General features: G+C 44.9%; 1 protein-coding gene across 6 annotated transcripts in view; it reads right to left on the bottom strand.

Moving 5' to 3' along the window:
* Rnf144a (ring finger protein 144A) overlaps positions 1–18,271 on the bottom strand; it is a 96,012-nt gene that overhangs the window by 68,962 nt on the left and 8,779 nt on the right. For 3 of the 6 annotated variants that reach the window (XM_087199674.1, XM_004868316.4, XM_004868318.4), the window contains exon 2: positions 11,334–11,533. The exons of 2 other annotated variants lie outside the window; for them this stretch is intronic. In XM_087199674.1, the coding sequence (XP_087055800.1) occupies positions 11,334–11,408 (75 nt within the window). In that variant the 5' untranslated portion in view covers positions 11,409–11,533. Of the gene's footprint in view, positions 1–11,333; positions 11,534–13,654; positions 13,795–18,271 lie in introns of those variants that run through there. One more of the 6 variants, XM_087199673.1, reaches the window with a different exon arrangement.

The following is an 18,271-nucleotide window of genomic DNA, read 5'->3' as shown; positions in this document are numbered from 1 at the left end:
GCAAAAACTTTAAAACAAAATAAGAGCAAATAGAATCCAGATGTGCAGCAAATGTGTATTTAACCAAGCCAGTTTTCCAAGGTGTGAGGGAGAATGTGACTCTGGAATAGGTAGTCAGTGTACTAAATACAGTAAGGGAAAAATCCTGAGAACCGAATGCCATCCTGTGACATGGAAACCAGGCCTCTGATAAATGTCAATCTGCACTTGAGAGTAAAAACCTAAAACACAACTCCGCAAAACAGAACTATAAGGGAATTTCCTTAGCCTAATAAAGGACATTTAGAAAAAAGTGACAGCAAACAGTCAATCGAATTAGGATACACTTTATAAAAAACAAGAAAATATCTTCTAATGTTTCCATTCAAACTGCATCATAGACCAAACATATAGTCCTTACATAGCAGGAAACAAGATAAAGTGTAAGAACTGAAAAGGAAAACATTTTTCTTTACTCACAATGGGTTTCTTTTATAGGAGGGTCTATATACATACACAAAAATATTAACAATACTAAAGACTCACTAAAGTGACTAGATGCAAGATCAATATAAAAAGTCAATTGCATTTGTACATTTTAGTAATCCAGAAGTTTTCAAAGGTATCAAACAACAAAGGTAAGTAGGAACAAATTCTACAAGTTCTATAAAAGATGAGTAAGATCCAGAGAAATAGAAAACTTTAATAGAAAAAAAATAAGACATAACTATATAGGGCCGGGGATTTAGCTCAGTGGTGCCACCACCTGCCTTGCAAGCAGAAGGACCCGAGTTCGATCCCCAGTGCCAAAAAAAAAAAAAAAAAAAAAAAGACATAACTATATGGGTAATGACACAATGTTCATGAATGAGAAGGCTCAATATCACAAAAAAATCAAGGGTTTTTCTTAACTGGCCTACAGATTTAATGAAATACAAACTTATTTTCAACATGGGTTTGCTGATGTTGGTTTGTGGCTGTTACTCTCAAAAGCAAACCCTAAAGTTTCACAGAAGGGAAAAGGCAAACACTAATACACAAGAAGCAGCACCTTCTTTGGGAGGAACAAATATCAAGACTTTTTCAGGAACTATAGGAACTGAGAACAAACTGCACTGACTTGGAGATGGGAGTATTAACCAAGAGATGAACCAGACAAACAAGAATACAAGGAAATGTGACCAAAAAGAGTGGTATTTCAGATCAATGGAGGAAAAAGAGAACAGTTCAATAAATAGCATTATTTTTCCTTATGGATAAAAATTATATCGGATTCCTATATCACATGGAAAAATTAATTCTAAAGCATTTAAAAACTATTAAAAGTAGGTATTTTAGTATCTCAGCATACAAAAGACCATCTTGAATATAAGGCCCTGATTATCAAATGTCCTTAAAATGTCATTTTACACAACAGGAAAATATATGACAGGAATTGAGAGGTCATATTTTTAGCACAGGAAACTAACAATAGCTTTCAGAACATACAAAGAATGCATTCAAGTCAGTGAGAAAAATACAATTGAATGGCAAACTAGGGCAAAGGCACAAACATTGGAGTCATTTTACAACAGGCAAAGCAAATTGTCATTAAACATGTGAGAAGAGGCAGGACATTATAGGTATTTAAAATTCACTTTGGTGTTAATTTGACAACAATTACGAAGCCAAATAATGTCACATACAGTGGTGAGAAAAGAGGACTTCTAAAGGAAACATATTCACTGATGATGAATATAAACTGATAGGACCACACTCTGGCAGCTGCCACGGTGTTTCCTTGTAAATGTGATCCTTAAATTCACCTTTCTTTGGCTTGGCAGCTCTTCCTAGTTTTTTCGTCGAGACAGGTAAGTGCATGTATGGACCAGAGTATACCGCAGCTGGTTTGTGACAGCAAAGACTGAAAATACCCTCAAAAACCCTGACAGGAGAATGTATGAATAGCCCAATGTTAACATTTGTATCAAATCTGATATATAACTGAACCGAATAAATACAGACACATGGGACAAGGTGATTCGATCATAAACACAGAACACAGAGTGAGGAGGTCACCCGTATCATGATAGTGTTACTAATGACTGCAACAATAGAGTTTAACAATAGAGACAGCATAAAATAGCAAGGAATGACTGGTAAGTAGCTCAGGGTAAGGTGGGACTTCAGGGCTGTGAAATATTAGACAGTATTGATGGTTCTGGGTATTTGAGGAAGTTCTGGGTATTTACTGATTATGTTTCTTACATTACACACATTTAGTTTCCTATGTACACATCCCATCGTGTCTTTAACAGCAGTATTTAGAATAACACGGTCTTATGCACTTTCTCATTACTGGGACACAATACCTGATGCCCACAACATTTAAAGGAGAAGAAGTTTATTTTGGCTCATGGTTTTAGAAGGTTCAGTCCATGGTCAGCTGGCTCCAAGGCAGAAACATCATGGCAGAAGGACATGGAAAAGGCTGTTCAACCTATGGCAGCAGGAAGCAGAGCGAGAAGGGAGGAGCCAGGGGTAAGAAAGTACCCTTCCAGGTCACACCCAAGTACCACCTCCAACCAGGGCCACCTCCCAACACATTTAGCTGTAAACTTGTCTGCGGATGAGTCCACCAATGAGCACAGTGTCCCAAAATGCAGTCACTTTCCACACACCGGGGATTTTGGGGTGGGTGGTGTTTTTATGTGTCCTCTTCATGGTTTCATTTTCATCAGTTTGCTCTTTCATGCACTTATTTAAAATCTAAAAAGTAATCTTAAGTACCTAACTAAGTCATGAACTAGTAAACTCTTGGAACTCAAACACAAAAGTTACAATGAAGAACAAAGATCCTGAATGGATTCCAAAAACCCACTATTGATTTATCAGCAGTGAATTTAAAGAAAGCATAGTGTGGCAGGTCCTGCCAAGTTCCAGGCTCTGGAAGGGAAGCTTTGGAAAACATCCACACCTCTCCCCCTCCACCACACTGGCCAGGCCACAGTTCTGCGCTGAAGAGGCCACATCTGTTCCCAAGGTGCTCTTGACACGGAGATCACCCTGTGCCCCAGATGGACCCGGACCACACCATGGACTTCAAATTCATTCTCCATGCTACTGGAAGTTTCCTGATTTCCTTGTTATCCACAAGAGATACCAAGAACCCTGGCAGATACAAGAATCTATAGATGCTCCATTCCCTCCTATCAGTGAAGTAATACTTGACAGAACCTAATCACCTCTGCCCATACACTTTATAATTCTAGATTCTTGTAGTAACCAACATAATGTAAACACCACATAAAGAGTTGTTACTGTATTTTTAAGAATAATGACAAGAAAACTTTGAAATGTTCAATATAAATATAATTTTTTAAAAATATCTCTGATGTATAGTTGGTTGAGTCTACAAACATAGAACCCATAGATACAGAGGGCTTAGTGTGAAAAACTGCTGTCTCCTCTGCAAGGCCTCAGAAGTAGGATCTTCCCCCTTTCTGGAACAATCAGTAGACAACACTTCCTGCTTCCCATTAATCCTTACATTTGGTTCTTATGTGCTACAGAAAGTTTATCACAGCAGGCTCTTCCTTCTGATTTTTCAAATCCTGCAATGGCACTCTGTTTTCTGTCAGGGCATATTGGTGATGGAGCTACAGTCCCATGGGCTGACTTCAGCCTGAGCCACTGTGTTAGGAAAAAAGAATCCAGGTGGCCTGGAGGTGCACGTCAGGGCTCCCCTGACTGCCTGGGGACCTGCATTTTGCAGCACTGTGTGGTCACTTCTCATGGCCAGCATCTCCAGAGATGGCGCCCAGAGCCCGCATCACCTCTCTTCTCCCCCTACCAGACTCACCCACTCCTGGACCTTGCCCAATGTTGCCAAACTCTGTAGAGCCATCCACTGGCTCTCAACTCATGTACCCTTCCAAAGAGGGGCAAAGTCACCACTGGGGCTTGAGATCGCTCCTGAAGCACCAGTGATACCACACAAAGGGGCTCTCCAAACACAACACCCAGCAGCAACCCCTCATCTCAACTCCCATATCCATCTGGGTTCTGCAGGGATTTGCAGTTCTAAATCATTTCCACTCTGAGTCAGCACAATTTCCAAGGTTTCCTAAGCCTCTCTACATTCCTGGTCCCATGAGCCATTCATCAGGCCCAAGGTCATCTGAGGCTTGGAGGTCAGGCGTCCAGGGTGACCCCAACCCCTGTGACCAGCTACACCATCCTGAGCAGCCTCCATTGGCCTCCGCTTGCCCAGCTGGGGAATGGAGGCTCTGTACCTCACAAACCTGTGTAAACAGGTAAAACAACATGTAGACATTTATTTATGAACTTTAAGGGAGGCAGAAGTGATAGCCTCCAGCAGGGACTCTGGGCTTTCGGATAGTGACAAAGTCCACTTGCATCTAAGAGCCTGAGAGTAGCATGAACCTCCCCATAATGCTACAATGGAAGACATTCCTTACTACACTCCAAATTCCTGCAGCCCCATCATCATCAGAATATTCTCTCTTCAGAGACCAGAAAGCGTGAGCCCACCGAGCCTAGCCTCCTTGTAGCTGTGAGTGACAGGGCTCCCTGACACTGCTGTGTCCTTATGGTTTCATGGGATGGCACGGCTGCACTCCAACCTCCCTCATCTGCCCTTGGACCCCAGGTGGGGCCTTGAGACATCTTCTCATTTGCTGTTCATTCTCAGCCTGCTACAGTTTGAATGTGTCTTCTGAAAGTCCGTGTGCCACAAACCTCCTGCCCAAGATGAGACACCGCTGGTGTCTGCAGCGGGCCTCGGGGAGGTGTAAGGTAGGACAAGGTTGAGACAGGGCCCACCATGGCTTTAGCAGGCAGACCAAGTGGGATCCCCAGGTAGCAGGCTCCCTGTCTCACCCTGTGACGGCCTCTGTGTGTCACGGCGGAGCACATGGGTTTGGCGCCACCCTGGGACTTTCGGCTTCTAGAATCATGGGGTAAAGATGGCTCTAGGTTTTGTGAATTACCCGTTCTCAGCATGTTGTTATGGTAACAGAAAACAGCCCAAGCCTTGGCCCATAATTAATATTTCAGTGACTAATGTTTCAGTGCAACTTGTACCTTCTGGACTTCTCCACCCCGCAATACATCTGATCCTCACTAAGGATTTCTGACATTCTTATTTTTCAAGGAAGAAATCCAGATTTTACAGGATAAGTGTTCCCCAAGATCACCTGGCAGGGAGGGGGGCTCTGGCCCTCAATTTCCACTTCCCACACTACCAAGGCGACCCCACTGGCCCAAAGCCAGAGACCTTCTTGGGTTCTTTCTTTCTTTCTTTCTTTCTTTCTTTCTTTCTTTCTTATTTTCTTTCTCTTTTTTTGGCTTGAGTACAGCTTAAAATAAATCTAATAAGAATTGGAAGTTCAGGGTGTAGTTCAATGATACAGTGCTTGCCTAGCATAAGAATGTCAAATAAATAGTTGAAAAAAAATAACTTCTGGCATACGGAAAATATGCCTTTTTAAAGATACGTCAATCACAGTTGAAAAGAAGGTTAATTTCCAGCATATTGCTTATATTTAGTATGCATGAGCTTCCCTGACAAATTTTATAACATGCCTTTATCTCTGTAAAACTATATTACCGTTCTTATTCTACCAACACAATTGTTAAGTCTACATAATATCACCTGATTCTTTGTCTATATTTTATTACTGCAAGCTTTAAAAAATTTGTTTTTTTAATTACAAAGAATATTTTATTAATTTTTAAAATTGTTACCATATGGCTCTGAACATAAAAATTACTATTATTATAATTATTATATTCTACAATTGATCAAAACAACATAAATGGAACAAAATTGATGTATCCTTCTTAGATCTAAAAGGGGAACTTCTACTGAAAAATAAAGAATGGCACAAAACTTTCTTTTGAATGAATTAAGAAAAAAGACATAAAATAAATGAACCTGATGCTGCCAAAAAAATTTTAAAAGGGAGTGGAGCACAAGAGGAAAAAAAAAAGAATTGAGCTGTCTTCTATACATGTACCAATTGTCCACAGTGAATGTAATCATTGTTTGTGTGTGTGTGTGTGTGTGTGTGTGTGTTTTGTACTGGGGATCGAGCTAGGGACCTTGTGCTTGTGAGGCAGGTGGCGGCACCACTCAGCTAAATCCCCGGCTAAATGTAATCATTATGTACTGCAAACACATACTAATAAAAACTAAAAATGTTAAAAAAGAACTCAAAATTCTAAAAATGATTTGAGGATTTTTTCTCAAATTTTGATACCTAATAGAAAAGGTATTACTGACGTTTAAAATAAGATCCAATCCAAAATCATTTTTTCTTTTTTTAGAGATAATGACTTAACTATCTTTCCACATAAATATATTGCTAGAACCAATGATGTATTGTAAAAGGAAAGCTTAACTCTGAACTTTTTTCCCTTATCAGCCCAAAATTCCAGAATAATAAATAGAAACTAATTTTAGCAATCAGCTGACAATCTAATCTGCAAATCCTTCCACAAAAGAAAACTTTTGGAAACCACTAGATATGCACAAGGATTTAACCAAGACATTAGTCATTCAAGACCCAATTTCTGGGAAACACATCAAAAGGCTGCATGAAGAGTGTTTAACTAATTATACTCATTACTTGTTCCCTTAGAAGTGTCTTGTTTAAGTCAATACACTCAGAAGGAACTTGGAAAGAAAAATCTTAGCATGTGACTTAATTATAAAAACGCTCTAACTACATATTTGTCAATGTTATTTGAATATTTAGGTAATTCCAATAAACTAAGCAGCAAAAGAGATTTTCACAGTCAAACCAAACAGACTGGCCAGACCTATGTTCTACCAGTAAAGGATGCACCCTATTTTAAAATTCAAATAAATGTTTTTATATATGTACATATATTGTATTTTATGTAGAGGTGTGCTTTTTAAAACACTGCAATATTCCTGTTATAGAACACAAATCACACCCTGAAGTCAAGATAAAAATAACATTGAGATAACTGAATCATGTTATGCATTAGATAACAAATTGAAAAGGCAAAACACTAATGGTTTCCTCATTAATATTTAATAAAGCAATGTTAAATGTAGCTAAAATTAGAAGTTACTTATGAAGTTCTAAGGGCTGCCTGATGTCTCTTTGGTAAACGTGTGTGCATCTCTAGGACGAGGCTAACAAGAACAAAACTGTATTTTTAAAATTGAGGAGTAATGCATTGTTTTTGCTGAAGTCCCTAGCTTCTCCTTGCAGGTCTCCGTTCCTCCGAGGTTCTCCTTCTCATGGGAGCAGCAGCTAGGCTTCGATGCCCCCAGGAGGATTCAACCCTGGGGCTGCAGGGCTCAGAGTGTGGCCCTGCTCTGGGCTTTGTCTGCCCCACCCACCAAGCTCAAGGTCCTGGACGTAGGGGACACATCCTCCCAGCAGTCAGCAGCTGTCCCTCACTTCCATCCTTGACTCTCTTTGGAGAGCCAGCATCCCTGGCTCAGGCCTGCTAACACCACTCAAAGGCAAACGAATTTCCAAAAGCAGAAGGCTGCCCGCACCTCCTTGCACAGCCTGGCCTGAAGGTGACCTGGCCCCTTGGCGAGGTGTTGCTACTCGGCCCACAGGGTAACCGTGCACCCCTAAGGTGTGTGAGTGTCCTGGAATAGCACAACGCAGTGGGTCCGCGCAGTGGCCCAGAGCTTGCCCAGATGCCCGAGATCACCACAACAAAACACTGGAACGGAGCTCAATGTGGAAAACCAGGTCGCTCAACGGGACCCTAACACTAGTGGCCACTGCACCTCAGAGCAGTGCATTCAGCCTCCCCATGGTTCTGAACCCTCGGAGTGCCGAGCCCACTGATGCCCACGCTCCAGGCTTTGCCCTATGGGACCTGCAGCCAGGGGCTCTGCTACAGCCAGGACACGCAGTGCCTCCTCTGAATCCCAGCTGTTCCCGCGGCCGCCGCACGCTAACGGCCGAGCCAAAGATATTCTGCACTTAGGGAGGAAAAATATCAAAAATCTCTTTCTGATTCGGCTATTTAAATCGCAGAAACATGAATTGAGGGTGTTTACAGCCAAAAAAAAAAAAAAGCTGTTTCATTTCAATCCTAAACATTTAAAAATACCTTTGTTTGTTCTGGAATGTCATTTGCTTCTGGTTGGGCCGCTTCCACACGAATCTTTTGTGGTTATGAAGCCATTTCTCAGCTCTTGGTCTCCCCCTGGGCCAGATTCCCAAACAGAAGGTCCTGGGTCAGGTGGGGAGACCCGGTGGGCAGACGCAGAAAGGGGTTTGGACTCCACGCGGCCGGACTGCGCTTCCCACGCTCTGCCCTCTGCTCTCCTAGCTGGAGGAGCAGCGGTCTCTGCACGGGGTGCCCTGACGACAGAGATGCGATCACCGCACAGCGTGAAGGTCAGAAGAAAATCACAGGTCACCGTGCGCTTACTGTCCAAGGAACGGAAGAGGGAGCTGGAGGTGACTGCAAATGCCAGCTCACATGGCCTTGTCCCGGACTGCGTGATTCAGCGTCAATGAAGACGTGGGGGCGCAGCCCGGATCCCCGGGGTAACCATAGGCGTCAGTGGGTAACGGGGTGCGTGCAGTGGGAAGGAGCCATGGAGCCTCCTGCTGGCTTTGACCCCTCTGCTCAGCCCACTCACCACTCAGGCGCCCTGCTGGGCGCACCCAGCTCCCTGCCCGCTGCGCTCCCGCACGCGGCTTTCACCTGTGGCCACGCGCTTTGCTACAAACAGAAATCCTCCCAAGCGCTGCTCCCCCAGGGTGAGAGGGGCACCCAGAGGACGACAGGGTCCCTGCCTGCGCATCCCACCCACTGGGCCTCCTCACAGCGAGGCCCTGCGCCTCTGCAGCCGGGGGCTCTCTCGGCCCCAGCCGCCTCTCGCAGCCCGCAGGGCTCCGGTGGCCCCAGTCCAGAAATCGCACACCGGGCAGTCCTCCTGCCGGCCCACCTAGAGCTGAGCTTCTCTGGCAGCAAAGCTTTACAAAGCAGCTGCCCCACCTCGCCCTGGCGCTTCCCCTCTGCCCGCCTCGCCTCCCCTCCCGGTCCTCCTTCCACGTCCCACCTGGGCGGGAACGGTCCCCCCTCCCCCCTCCCCCCTCCCCCGGGGTTTCGCCATCTGGACCTCTCCTCTTCTCCACCCCAGCATGAACACCTGCGACTTCTGACCTCTCTTCACACCCAGACCTTATCAGGCCACAGCCTCCCCACAGTGACTAATCCGGCTGCAGCTCAAACTGAAGTCACAATAGACTTTCTCCTATGTCCCACGCCCCAACCACTCTGACCAGGCATCTGGCTTTTGCTTTTTATTTGGTTATTTCTTTTCAGTATTGGGGATTGAGCTCAGGCTCATCATTGAGCTACAGCCCGTTTGTTTTTTTTTAAACAGGATCTTGCTAAATTACCAGGTTGCACAGGCTGGGCTTGAACTTGCAACCCTCCTGCCTCAGACTCCTCCTAGTGATACAGAAAAGTTCTAGATAACTTAACAGATTGAATATTAAGGTAGTTGTAGAAGCAAAATAAGTAATGTATTCTTTTAAGATTTGCTTTTCTGGTAACTCCTTGTTTAAGGTGAGGATTATCTGACTCTAACCAGTAACCTCATTAGCCTAACAAAGTTTCCAGGCCAGGGTGAATTTACAACGTATATGGCCTATCTTGGGTCTGTGACTTGTAAATAGGAACTGGAATTGTATTTACATATCAAAGACCACTAGGGATGAGATTACGGCTAAAAAAGATATAAAAAGGGAAACACTAAACAAAGGGGGCGGGGACATTGACCAGACTGGTTTCTGGCGATCCCGTCTGCCCAAGAGAAGAAATGGTATTATTTTATCCGAATTCTGTGTCTCCATGTATTTCTTCCCGAGATTTCCGTAACACTAGAGTCCTGGGATTACAGGTGTGCACCACCATGCCCAGCTGTCCAGGCACCATACGGGCTCTATCTTCAAAATATATACAGAAAGTGGTCATTTTTCTGTCCCATCTCTAGCACAGTGTCTCTTGCACCCTCGTCCTCTGCCCCTGCAGCCTATTTCCAACCCAGAGGCTGAAATGGCCCCTGAAAGGGAACACAGCTTTCTTTCTTCCTTTGATCAAACCCATGTGAGCCTAGCATAGTGTCATGGACCTATAATCTCAGCACAGCATTCTGGGAGGCTGAGGCAGGAAGATCGAAAGTCCAAATCCCACCTGAGCAACTGAACACCCCATTTAAAGCTGCAACTGGAGCCTGCTATGATGCCTGATTTGCTTTTTCTCATCCCCGTAATCTCTGAGCTTTGTCATGCAGCATAACATTTTTTTCAGACCATTAGTTGCTCACTGTCTCTGACACCTGTCCCCAGCTGTCCTCCATGCATACCTCCAGCTGAAACAAAGTCTACCCCACACCAGGCCCTCCTCCATCTGTGCTCATGGATGTCCTGACTTAGAGCTGCTATGCACCAGGGCTCAGTCTGTATGTCCTCAAAATCTGGTGCCTCCATGAGGCTGTGACCTCCTAAGCCTGACTCCTGTCTCCAATACATGACTAGCAATGCCATGCTTATAGTAAGTAAGGACTTGTGGAAATCTCTGTACAGCACTAATTCTACCATAAAGCAAATATTGTATATAGACATAGTGGAGTACTACTTAGTCATCAAGAAGGAAACATTTGAGTCATTTGTAGGAAAATGGTTGTACCTGGAGACCATAATGTTAGGTGAAATAAATCAGACACACAAGCTTAACCACATGGCATGGTTTCTCTTATGTGAGAAATCCAACGTATAAATAACTAAGAGCAAAATAAAAGATCGATGATAGGAAAAGGGAGTTAGACTATATGGATGGAAGGAGACAGATGGAGGAGAGGGGAAGGGGAAATAAAAGGAATCGAAGTGAGATCTGTATATTACCAACTCCGCAAGATGTACTGCAAACGCATCCATGCATACAAAATGGATACAAATAGATACAAATGCAAACATTTGTAGATATGCAGAGTACATTTGTTGACTCAAATGTATACATCTGAAGACTCACAAATGGATACATTTGTAGACTCCGGGGAGGCAAACAGATACATTTGTAGACATGCAAATGGATACATCTGTAGGCTCCCAAATAGATATATTTTTGCAAAAAGAAAAACCCCCCACTAATTCTGCAATACTATAATAAAATGTACTGAGGACAGTTCGAGAAACTCAGAGAGACTTGCTAGGAAACGGCCTTAAATGCTGAGGCTGAGGAGGGACAGAAAAGTCCTCACAGGCCAGATTCCCATCACTTCAACTGGGAGGAGACACCGAAGGTCCTCTGGCCTTGCTTCCCCAATTCCACGTTACCTGTGAGCAGTCTGCAGGGGAGAGGAAGAGTCCCGCAGCCAGGCCTGGGGTCCTGCTTGGCCTACTCCTGTGCATTCAGAGGCTCTTCGTTCACGCAGCGTGGGAGCCAGGGGCTGGGAGAAGGTTGCTGGTACCAGGGGCCCCTCCAGACCAGAAACCGGGGGCCCTGGGAGCATCAGACTCAACGGGGTGTGAGGTACCTGAGAAGCCAGAGAAGGCAACAGGCAGTCAGAGGACAGGGAGGACAGAGAGGCAGCAAGGTGACAGAGCCTGGTGTTACCCTCCTACCTCAGGCTCAGAGGGAAGGCTAGGACATAACTGTGGGGAATCTTACCACACTAAGTACCTGCAGACCACAGCACTCCAAGGGAGAAGGAACTGAGGTTCACTAGGGAGGAGAGCAAATCTACAAGGCAACCACAGATAAATCATCGAGGTCAATTCTCAGAACACAAACTGTCCCCAGGCCTCCCATATCCCTTCCTACTTAGGAGCACTCAGCTTTGCCTCCTTGGGGACCCTACAGGAAGAGGCCCAACCCCCAGGGCAACCAAAAAATAACTTCAAAAGATGTAACAGAATAAACCAAAATTGACTTAAGAAGGTACAATAGAAACTAGTGATTTAATAAGAACCAAAGAAAGGCAAAGGCAGGAGTGGATGGGAGGATTCTAAAAGAACCACAGGATTGTGGGAGGAACAAGGAGAGATGTAAATTCCACATTCTCAGTGATTATACTAAATGCCATAAACATTGCAAGCAAAAGGAAGAAATTGGTGGAATGGATAAAAATCATCAGCTTTTATATGAAACATACACTGAAACAACACCAACTGCAATAAAATCCTTAGAAACAGATTTAACAAGATACGTAAGACTTGTATACTGAAAACTTCCAAAAAACCATTAAAGAAATTAAAGACCTATATAAATGGAAAAGCATCCCACATTCATAGACTGAAAGGCTTAATATTATTACAATAGCAGTATTCTCCAATGGATTCTGAAGGTTATTTCAAGGGCGGCTGATGCTAGTGAAGGACAGGAGGGAGGATTCGTCTTGAATGGGGCCATTGGTACCATGTACACAGATGGGGACCTGGGGTAAGCAGAGGGCTTTCGGGTTGCTGTGGTGACAGTGTGGGCCCACTCGTGCCTGCTACAGCAGGAGCTCCCCTGGGCCGGGCATCACAGGTGAAGGGCAGCACTGGTCCATGGAGCCATGGTGCCTCCCATGCCAGGCACCCTGTGGCAGCAAAGGGCACATGTGGTGACCAGCAGCACAGAAGCCAACCTGGGGCCCATCCCCTCTGGAAGCCCAGGTGACACAGTGGGAGTGCAAGCCCCCCAGACTCAGGCCACCGACACAGAGTGGGGGCAGGAGGCCCCTCCAGTCACATTTGGCTGCAGGTGCAGCTTCTGGGAGGGGGGATCTGGATTCGGTGAAGGCTGGGACTGCTTCAGATCATGGCGAAGGAGGAAGAAATCCAACAACAGGGAGAAGAGCCCGGGATGCACAGGGCAGGGAATGGGTCCCACGGTCTCCAAGGGGGAGGATTTTTAAAGCTCAGGAACAAAAGGTCAGTTTCAAGGACAAGGAGTGGGGCTCAGAGAGCGGGATGCTGGGGTGCAGATGTTCAAACCCTTGGGACACCGTAGGAAGGAGGAGCAGGGTGAGATGCAGATGGAGGCCCAGGAGAAACTGAATCACGGTGCAGAGGCAGAGGTGGTGGGGAGGGACAGAAAGGAAGAGAGTCGGTAGTGAGCTCCCAGGCAACTGCAGGGCAGGGCTGGTGGCTCTGCAACACCAAACTGAAGAGCTACTTCCAGGGCCACCGGCAGAGAAGCAGGGCTTTAAATCATGGTGCACAGAAGAAGCTGCTCCCACCTGAGGCAGTGTAAAAAGACGTCTATGATTTACACGCCAGAAGAAAGGCACAACATGGAACCGTTTCTCTGAGTCCATTTGTGAACATAACAGAACACACACAATTTCCCCAGAAGAAAGTAAAAGGGGGTAAAACCCACCAATCACTTTAGACTAAAACGAATTTTACTCTTGATTTTCTTCTCATTCTGGCTTCCCCCCCCCCCCCGCATTTAGTTTCAGAAGCTAAAGAATTCTGATACAGTAGACACTGCCCATGAGTTTCTACACACTGAGAGAAAATCACTGTTTCTTTTGAGTCACAATGGCTCGCATATCCTGAGCATAACACATTAAACTGGATTGAAGTCCCACAAAGGCCTCTTTCTTCACATTAGTGCAGGCTCTCCCTCTGGTGACGCTGAGTGGACATTTGGCCTCTGTGTCCCCTACCTGCCACTGTTAGCAGACTGGACTGAAGAGGTGGGACCCAGTGCTTGCAGGCACACACAGCAGGGAGCCATGGAACCCTCTGCTTCCCCGTATTTCCATCTCCCAGGCAGGACTGTTTCTCAGCAATCACTGAGTTTGCAAAATAGATTTCAAAGAACAGAGCAGCGCTGCCACCCAGCTCACGTGACGCCTGCCTGTGGCAGCCTCTGCGGGTGCCATCGGTCTGACTGGAACATGAATGGGGGTCTTGTGCAGCAGCGATGAAGCACTGTGTTCACACGGCGGACACCAGCAGCCTTGTATGCTGGGAACACAGGCCCAGACTCCTCCCAGGCCAGTGGCTTTGCCTGTGGAGTTATTTCGCATTTGTCAAATTCCAGCTATGAAACAAAGTCATTGGCTCACTGGTCATCAATTACTGAGTTTTTTTTTTTAACTCTTGAGAAGAAAGGATTTTAACTAATTCTGCCACCCTTCCTCATCTGAAGAAATCATGCACATAAATGGAGCTGAGTCCTAGATTATTAGCTGCTCATAAAGCACCAACTGATTTACCCCAAAAGATACCAAATCATTGTGGTAGAGCCATTACCCCAGAAAATAACAGCTCATTTAGAACAGTGGGATAAAGTGCACCCAATTAAAGAACTTAGAAAGCAATTCCTTTGACTATTTAACTTTGAAAAAGAACAAAGTAGATTTATTTTTGGTGATAAAAGAAAAAAAATCTCTAAATATTTTACACCGAAAAGTGGCAGCAGTGGATGCCTTGGCTTCAGGAGATGGAGAGCTGGTGTGGGATGGAGGTTTGCACTCTAAATTTTCATGCTGTGAAGATATTTGAATTTTTTTTTGGGGGGGGTACTGGGGATTGAACTCAGGTCCTTGCACTTGCGCAGCAGGTGGCAGAACCACTGAGCTAAATTCCTGGACCAAGATATTTGAATTTTTAGGGTATTGTGTTCATATTTTTCATCAAGGTAAGATTCATATACCTTAAAATTAACTGTTTTAGCCAGGCATAGTGGTGCACATCTAGAATCCCAGCACTCTGGGAGGCTGAGACAGGACTGTGGCAAGTTCCAGCCTAGTCTAGGCAACTTAGTGAGACCCTATCTCAAAATTTAAAAAAAAAATAAGGGCTTTGGATATAGCTCAGTGGAAAGCCTCTAAGTTCAATCATAGTTCATTAAAAATGAACTTAAATATAAGTAACATTTCTTGGAAAAATTAATTAAAGTCATTGATTCTTTTTCAAATGTGTTTAGATGCCTGGCAACTGTCATGTCCCACAGATGCCACAGGATGAAAGAACCCTTGCAAAGGACTCGGATAATTAATTCTTACTTAACAAGGCAAAAAGTCAGTGGGTGTGGTGGTGCACGCCTGTAATCCCAGCAACCTGGGAGGCTGAGACAGGAGGATCACAAGTTTGAGTTCAGCCTGGGCAACTTAGTGAGACACTTCTCAAGTTTTTTACTAAAAAGGGAGGAGAGGTTGGAGGGGGAGCTCAGTATGAAGGCCCTGGATCCAATCCCCAGTACCACCAAACAAACAAACAAAAAAAATCAGAAAGTTATTAGTCAATAAAAAATGTTGAACACCCAACATATGCGTCAGGAGCGTGTGTAAGGCGGAAGAAAGGCAAAGTGGCTCGGAGCTGGAATGAGGGCTTAAGGCTGCCTATAGGTTACAAGGTCAAGTTCCACTATCCTGAAATCGTTGTCCCCTCACCACCACACCTGGCTCCAGGGGGCCCCAGAAGGAGGTGGGGGCACCAGGGGGTATGGAGCTGACACTCAGCCCTCACCCCACACGTCCAAATGGAAGTCTTCACGCTCCCAGCCAGCTACACAGGCCAAGGCTGGCAGACCCAACCCAAGACGTCCTAAGCCCACCAGAAAACAAGGACAAACTCACACTCCAGAATGGAGCATGATGAGACCGATGAGATCTGGGTCACAGGCACCACCTGTCAGTGTCACGAGGCCTGGGAGGGAGGAACTGGCTCTGAAGACTGGACCCAGGGTCGCTGCACTGAGAGACATCCCCAGCCTATCTGTCTGTCTGTCCATCATCCATCAGTCCGTCTATTTTTATTTATTTACTTAGAGACAGCTTCTCACTAAGTCCCTCACTGCTTTCTGAAAGAAAGCATGGTGGCCCATGTCTGTAATCCCAGCACCCTGGGAGGCTGAGACAGGAGGATTGCAAATTCAAGCCCAGTCTGAGGAATTTAGCAATTTAGGAAGACCCTGCTTCAAAATTTTAAAAAATCAAAAGGGCTGGGGAGAAGGCCTGCGATTCAATCCCCAGCACCGCAAAACAAAGAAAAAAAACAAAAATAGAATTGAGAGCAGGAAAACCCAGCAAGCACAAGAGGACATATAATAAAGGAGCCAGTTCTCCAAGAAGACATAAAAAGTCTAACCAGGAACACACCCTCGTGTATTAAAATATTGGAGCCAACACTGATAGCTCTACACTAAGAGACAGAACCATTATTGAATTGTTGGAGATGGTGATGCCTCTCCCTCGGAAATGGACAAACCCATCAGGCAGAGCCACTCACAGGGTGACGGGCCTGGCATGAAGAGTCGGCCGGGCACCTGATCCAGAAGCCTCCGTGTGCAGCAGCCACACATGTCCCTCTCCCCTGCAGAGCATCGCAAACCACGGGATGCACCGTAAAGGTCAAAATAGACAGAGGACCCCCAAACACAGATGTCCTTCAAAGCGTGGTCTCATTTCCAAAGGGAAGCCAGTGCGACAGATCCCAGGAAGACGCCGAGTGTCTGGGGGTGAACAGCGCACATCTGATAGCACAGGCACTCTGCACATTCACCATGAAGCAACAATCAAAATGGCACAGTAGGGAAAGAAGGCAGTGGGACATCATTTCATTTACAGTGTTCTACCTCGAGCAGAAACCCACAGAAGATTATCAACAGCTTAGATTGGGTCTAATTCTCTTTCTTTCTTTTTGGTTTGCTTGTTTGTTTTTTGGTGCTGGGGATTGAACCCAGGGTCTGGATGAGTGCTGAGCTGCTGCTCTACCACAAGTTGTGCTCTCACCGGGAATTCTTTCCATTTTTGTGGACGGGAAGGAATCTTTTGAGGGGAGGGTATAGGGGAGACAGGGTCTCGCTATGTAGCCCAGATTGGCCTCAGACTTGCTGAGATCCTCCTGCTTCAGCCCCTCAAATGCTGGGAGAGCAGGCATCACTGCTCTGCCTAGCAGGAAGACCAATCTCTGATTCAGCCAAGGAAGTTTTCAAACCTGAATCTGAATGTTGGGGGGGGGGGGGCGCTGCGGGTCGTTCTCACTCCTTCCAGTTCCCAGAGCCCGTATTTGCAGTCTTACACCTCCCCGCTATTCTTACTACCAGGGAGGTTTCTTCCTTATTACTCACTGCCCTTCAAGCCACTGCAGAGAAATGTCCCCTTAGACCACAGGGCTAATTTGCTGAACATATATTTGTTGTATACGGAACCATTTGCATGCGTTGCAGGAGGCCAGAATTTACATTAAACATCTAAAAAGCTAACATAACATATTTTACTGTGAAATGAAAGAGGGTCATCAACCAGTACCAAGCCAGGATGTATTCCAGCTACACAAATAGCACACTCCACAGGTACTCATGCCCCTTCTATAAAGTTGTTTATATTATTGTATAATAGATTACATTTGCATATCACCGATGAACATTTCTGCATGCTTTTCATCACCTCTTGATTATTTATAATACCACAATGTAAATGCTGTGTAAATAGTTGTTATACTGTAGCTTAATCACAAGAAAAAATTCTGTACAAACTCCCAACAGTGGAAGTTGTCTCCCGCCCTGAATAATTTCAAACCTTCCCCCAGTAGAAATGTCCATCCATTGTGGATGAGTCTGCAAATAGGGCCAACTATGAAACCACGATAAGAAAAGCAGAATCAGGAAAAAGTCTCAGGCCTTGAGATCTCGGATTGTTTCCCTCAGCACATTTCCCACATGTGCGAATCACACTGCACATGCAACTGTGCCTCACAATTATTTTCACTTAGTCATCTACGATAAACATTTTCCCAAGACCACAATGTCCAGAAATCTTATCTAATTAGAGAATGATATCTTCTTAATCATGGTTAAATGTTTTCCATTTGGGGCTATTATTTACCAAAGAAATCACAAAAACATTAAAAGAAGGATTTATTTATGAAACATTTTATTTTTCTTCACATTTACATCATTTCCTGGAGCTGGATTACACAAAATCTAACCATCTGCAGTAATCATTCCACTACAAGGAAAAACAGCACATTTATCCTTAAGCCACACTTTGCCCAGTGTAGGCCTAAGAATTCATCCCTCTTGCTAAGCCAGCATGATTTATACCTCCTCCTTCCCCAGCACCCCACTGCCTGGTGCAAGGAAATGTTCTTTTTAGTTTATTTCTCTTTGAAAAAAATCTTTTAAGTAATAATAATTTCAAATTTACAAAGAAACCTTGTATCTTATAACACTGGCTGTTCCACATGAACGGTGTAGACAGCATACTAGAGTTAATCCAAGGAAGCTTTGAAATCAAGTTGTCATACAAACTACTAGTGTGTGAGCTTCCAAA

The sequence above is a fragment of the Heterocephalus glaber genome, unplaced genomic scaffold (assembly GCF_053883595.1).
Source record: "Heterocephalus glaber isolate CG9 unplaced genomic scaffold, H.glaber_assembly_v1.0 deba00001724, whole genome shotgun sequence".
NCBI classification, from domain to species: domain Eukaryota; kingdom Metazoa; phylum Chordata; class Mammalia; order Rodentia; family Bathyergidae; genus Heterocephalus; species Heterocephalus glaber.
Note: the sequence above shows the minus strand (reverse complement) of the source record. Positions and strands in the feature narration are given on the sequence as shown.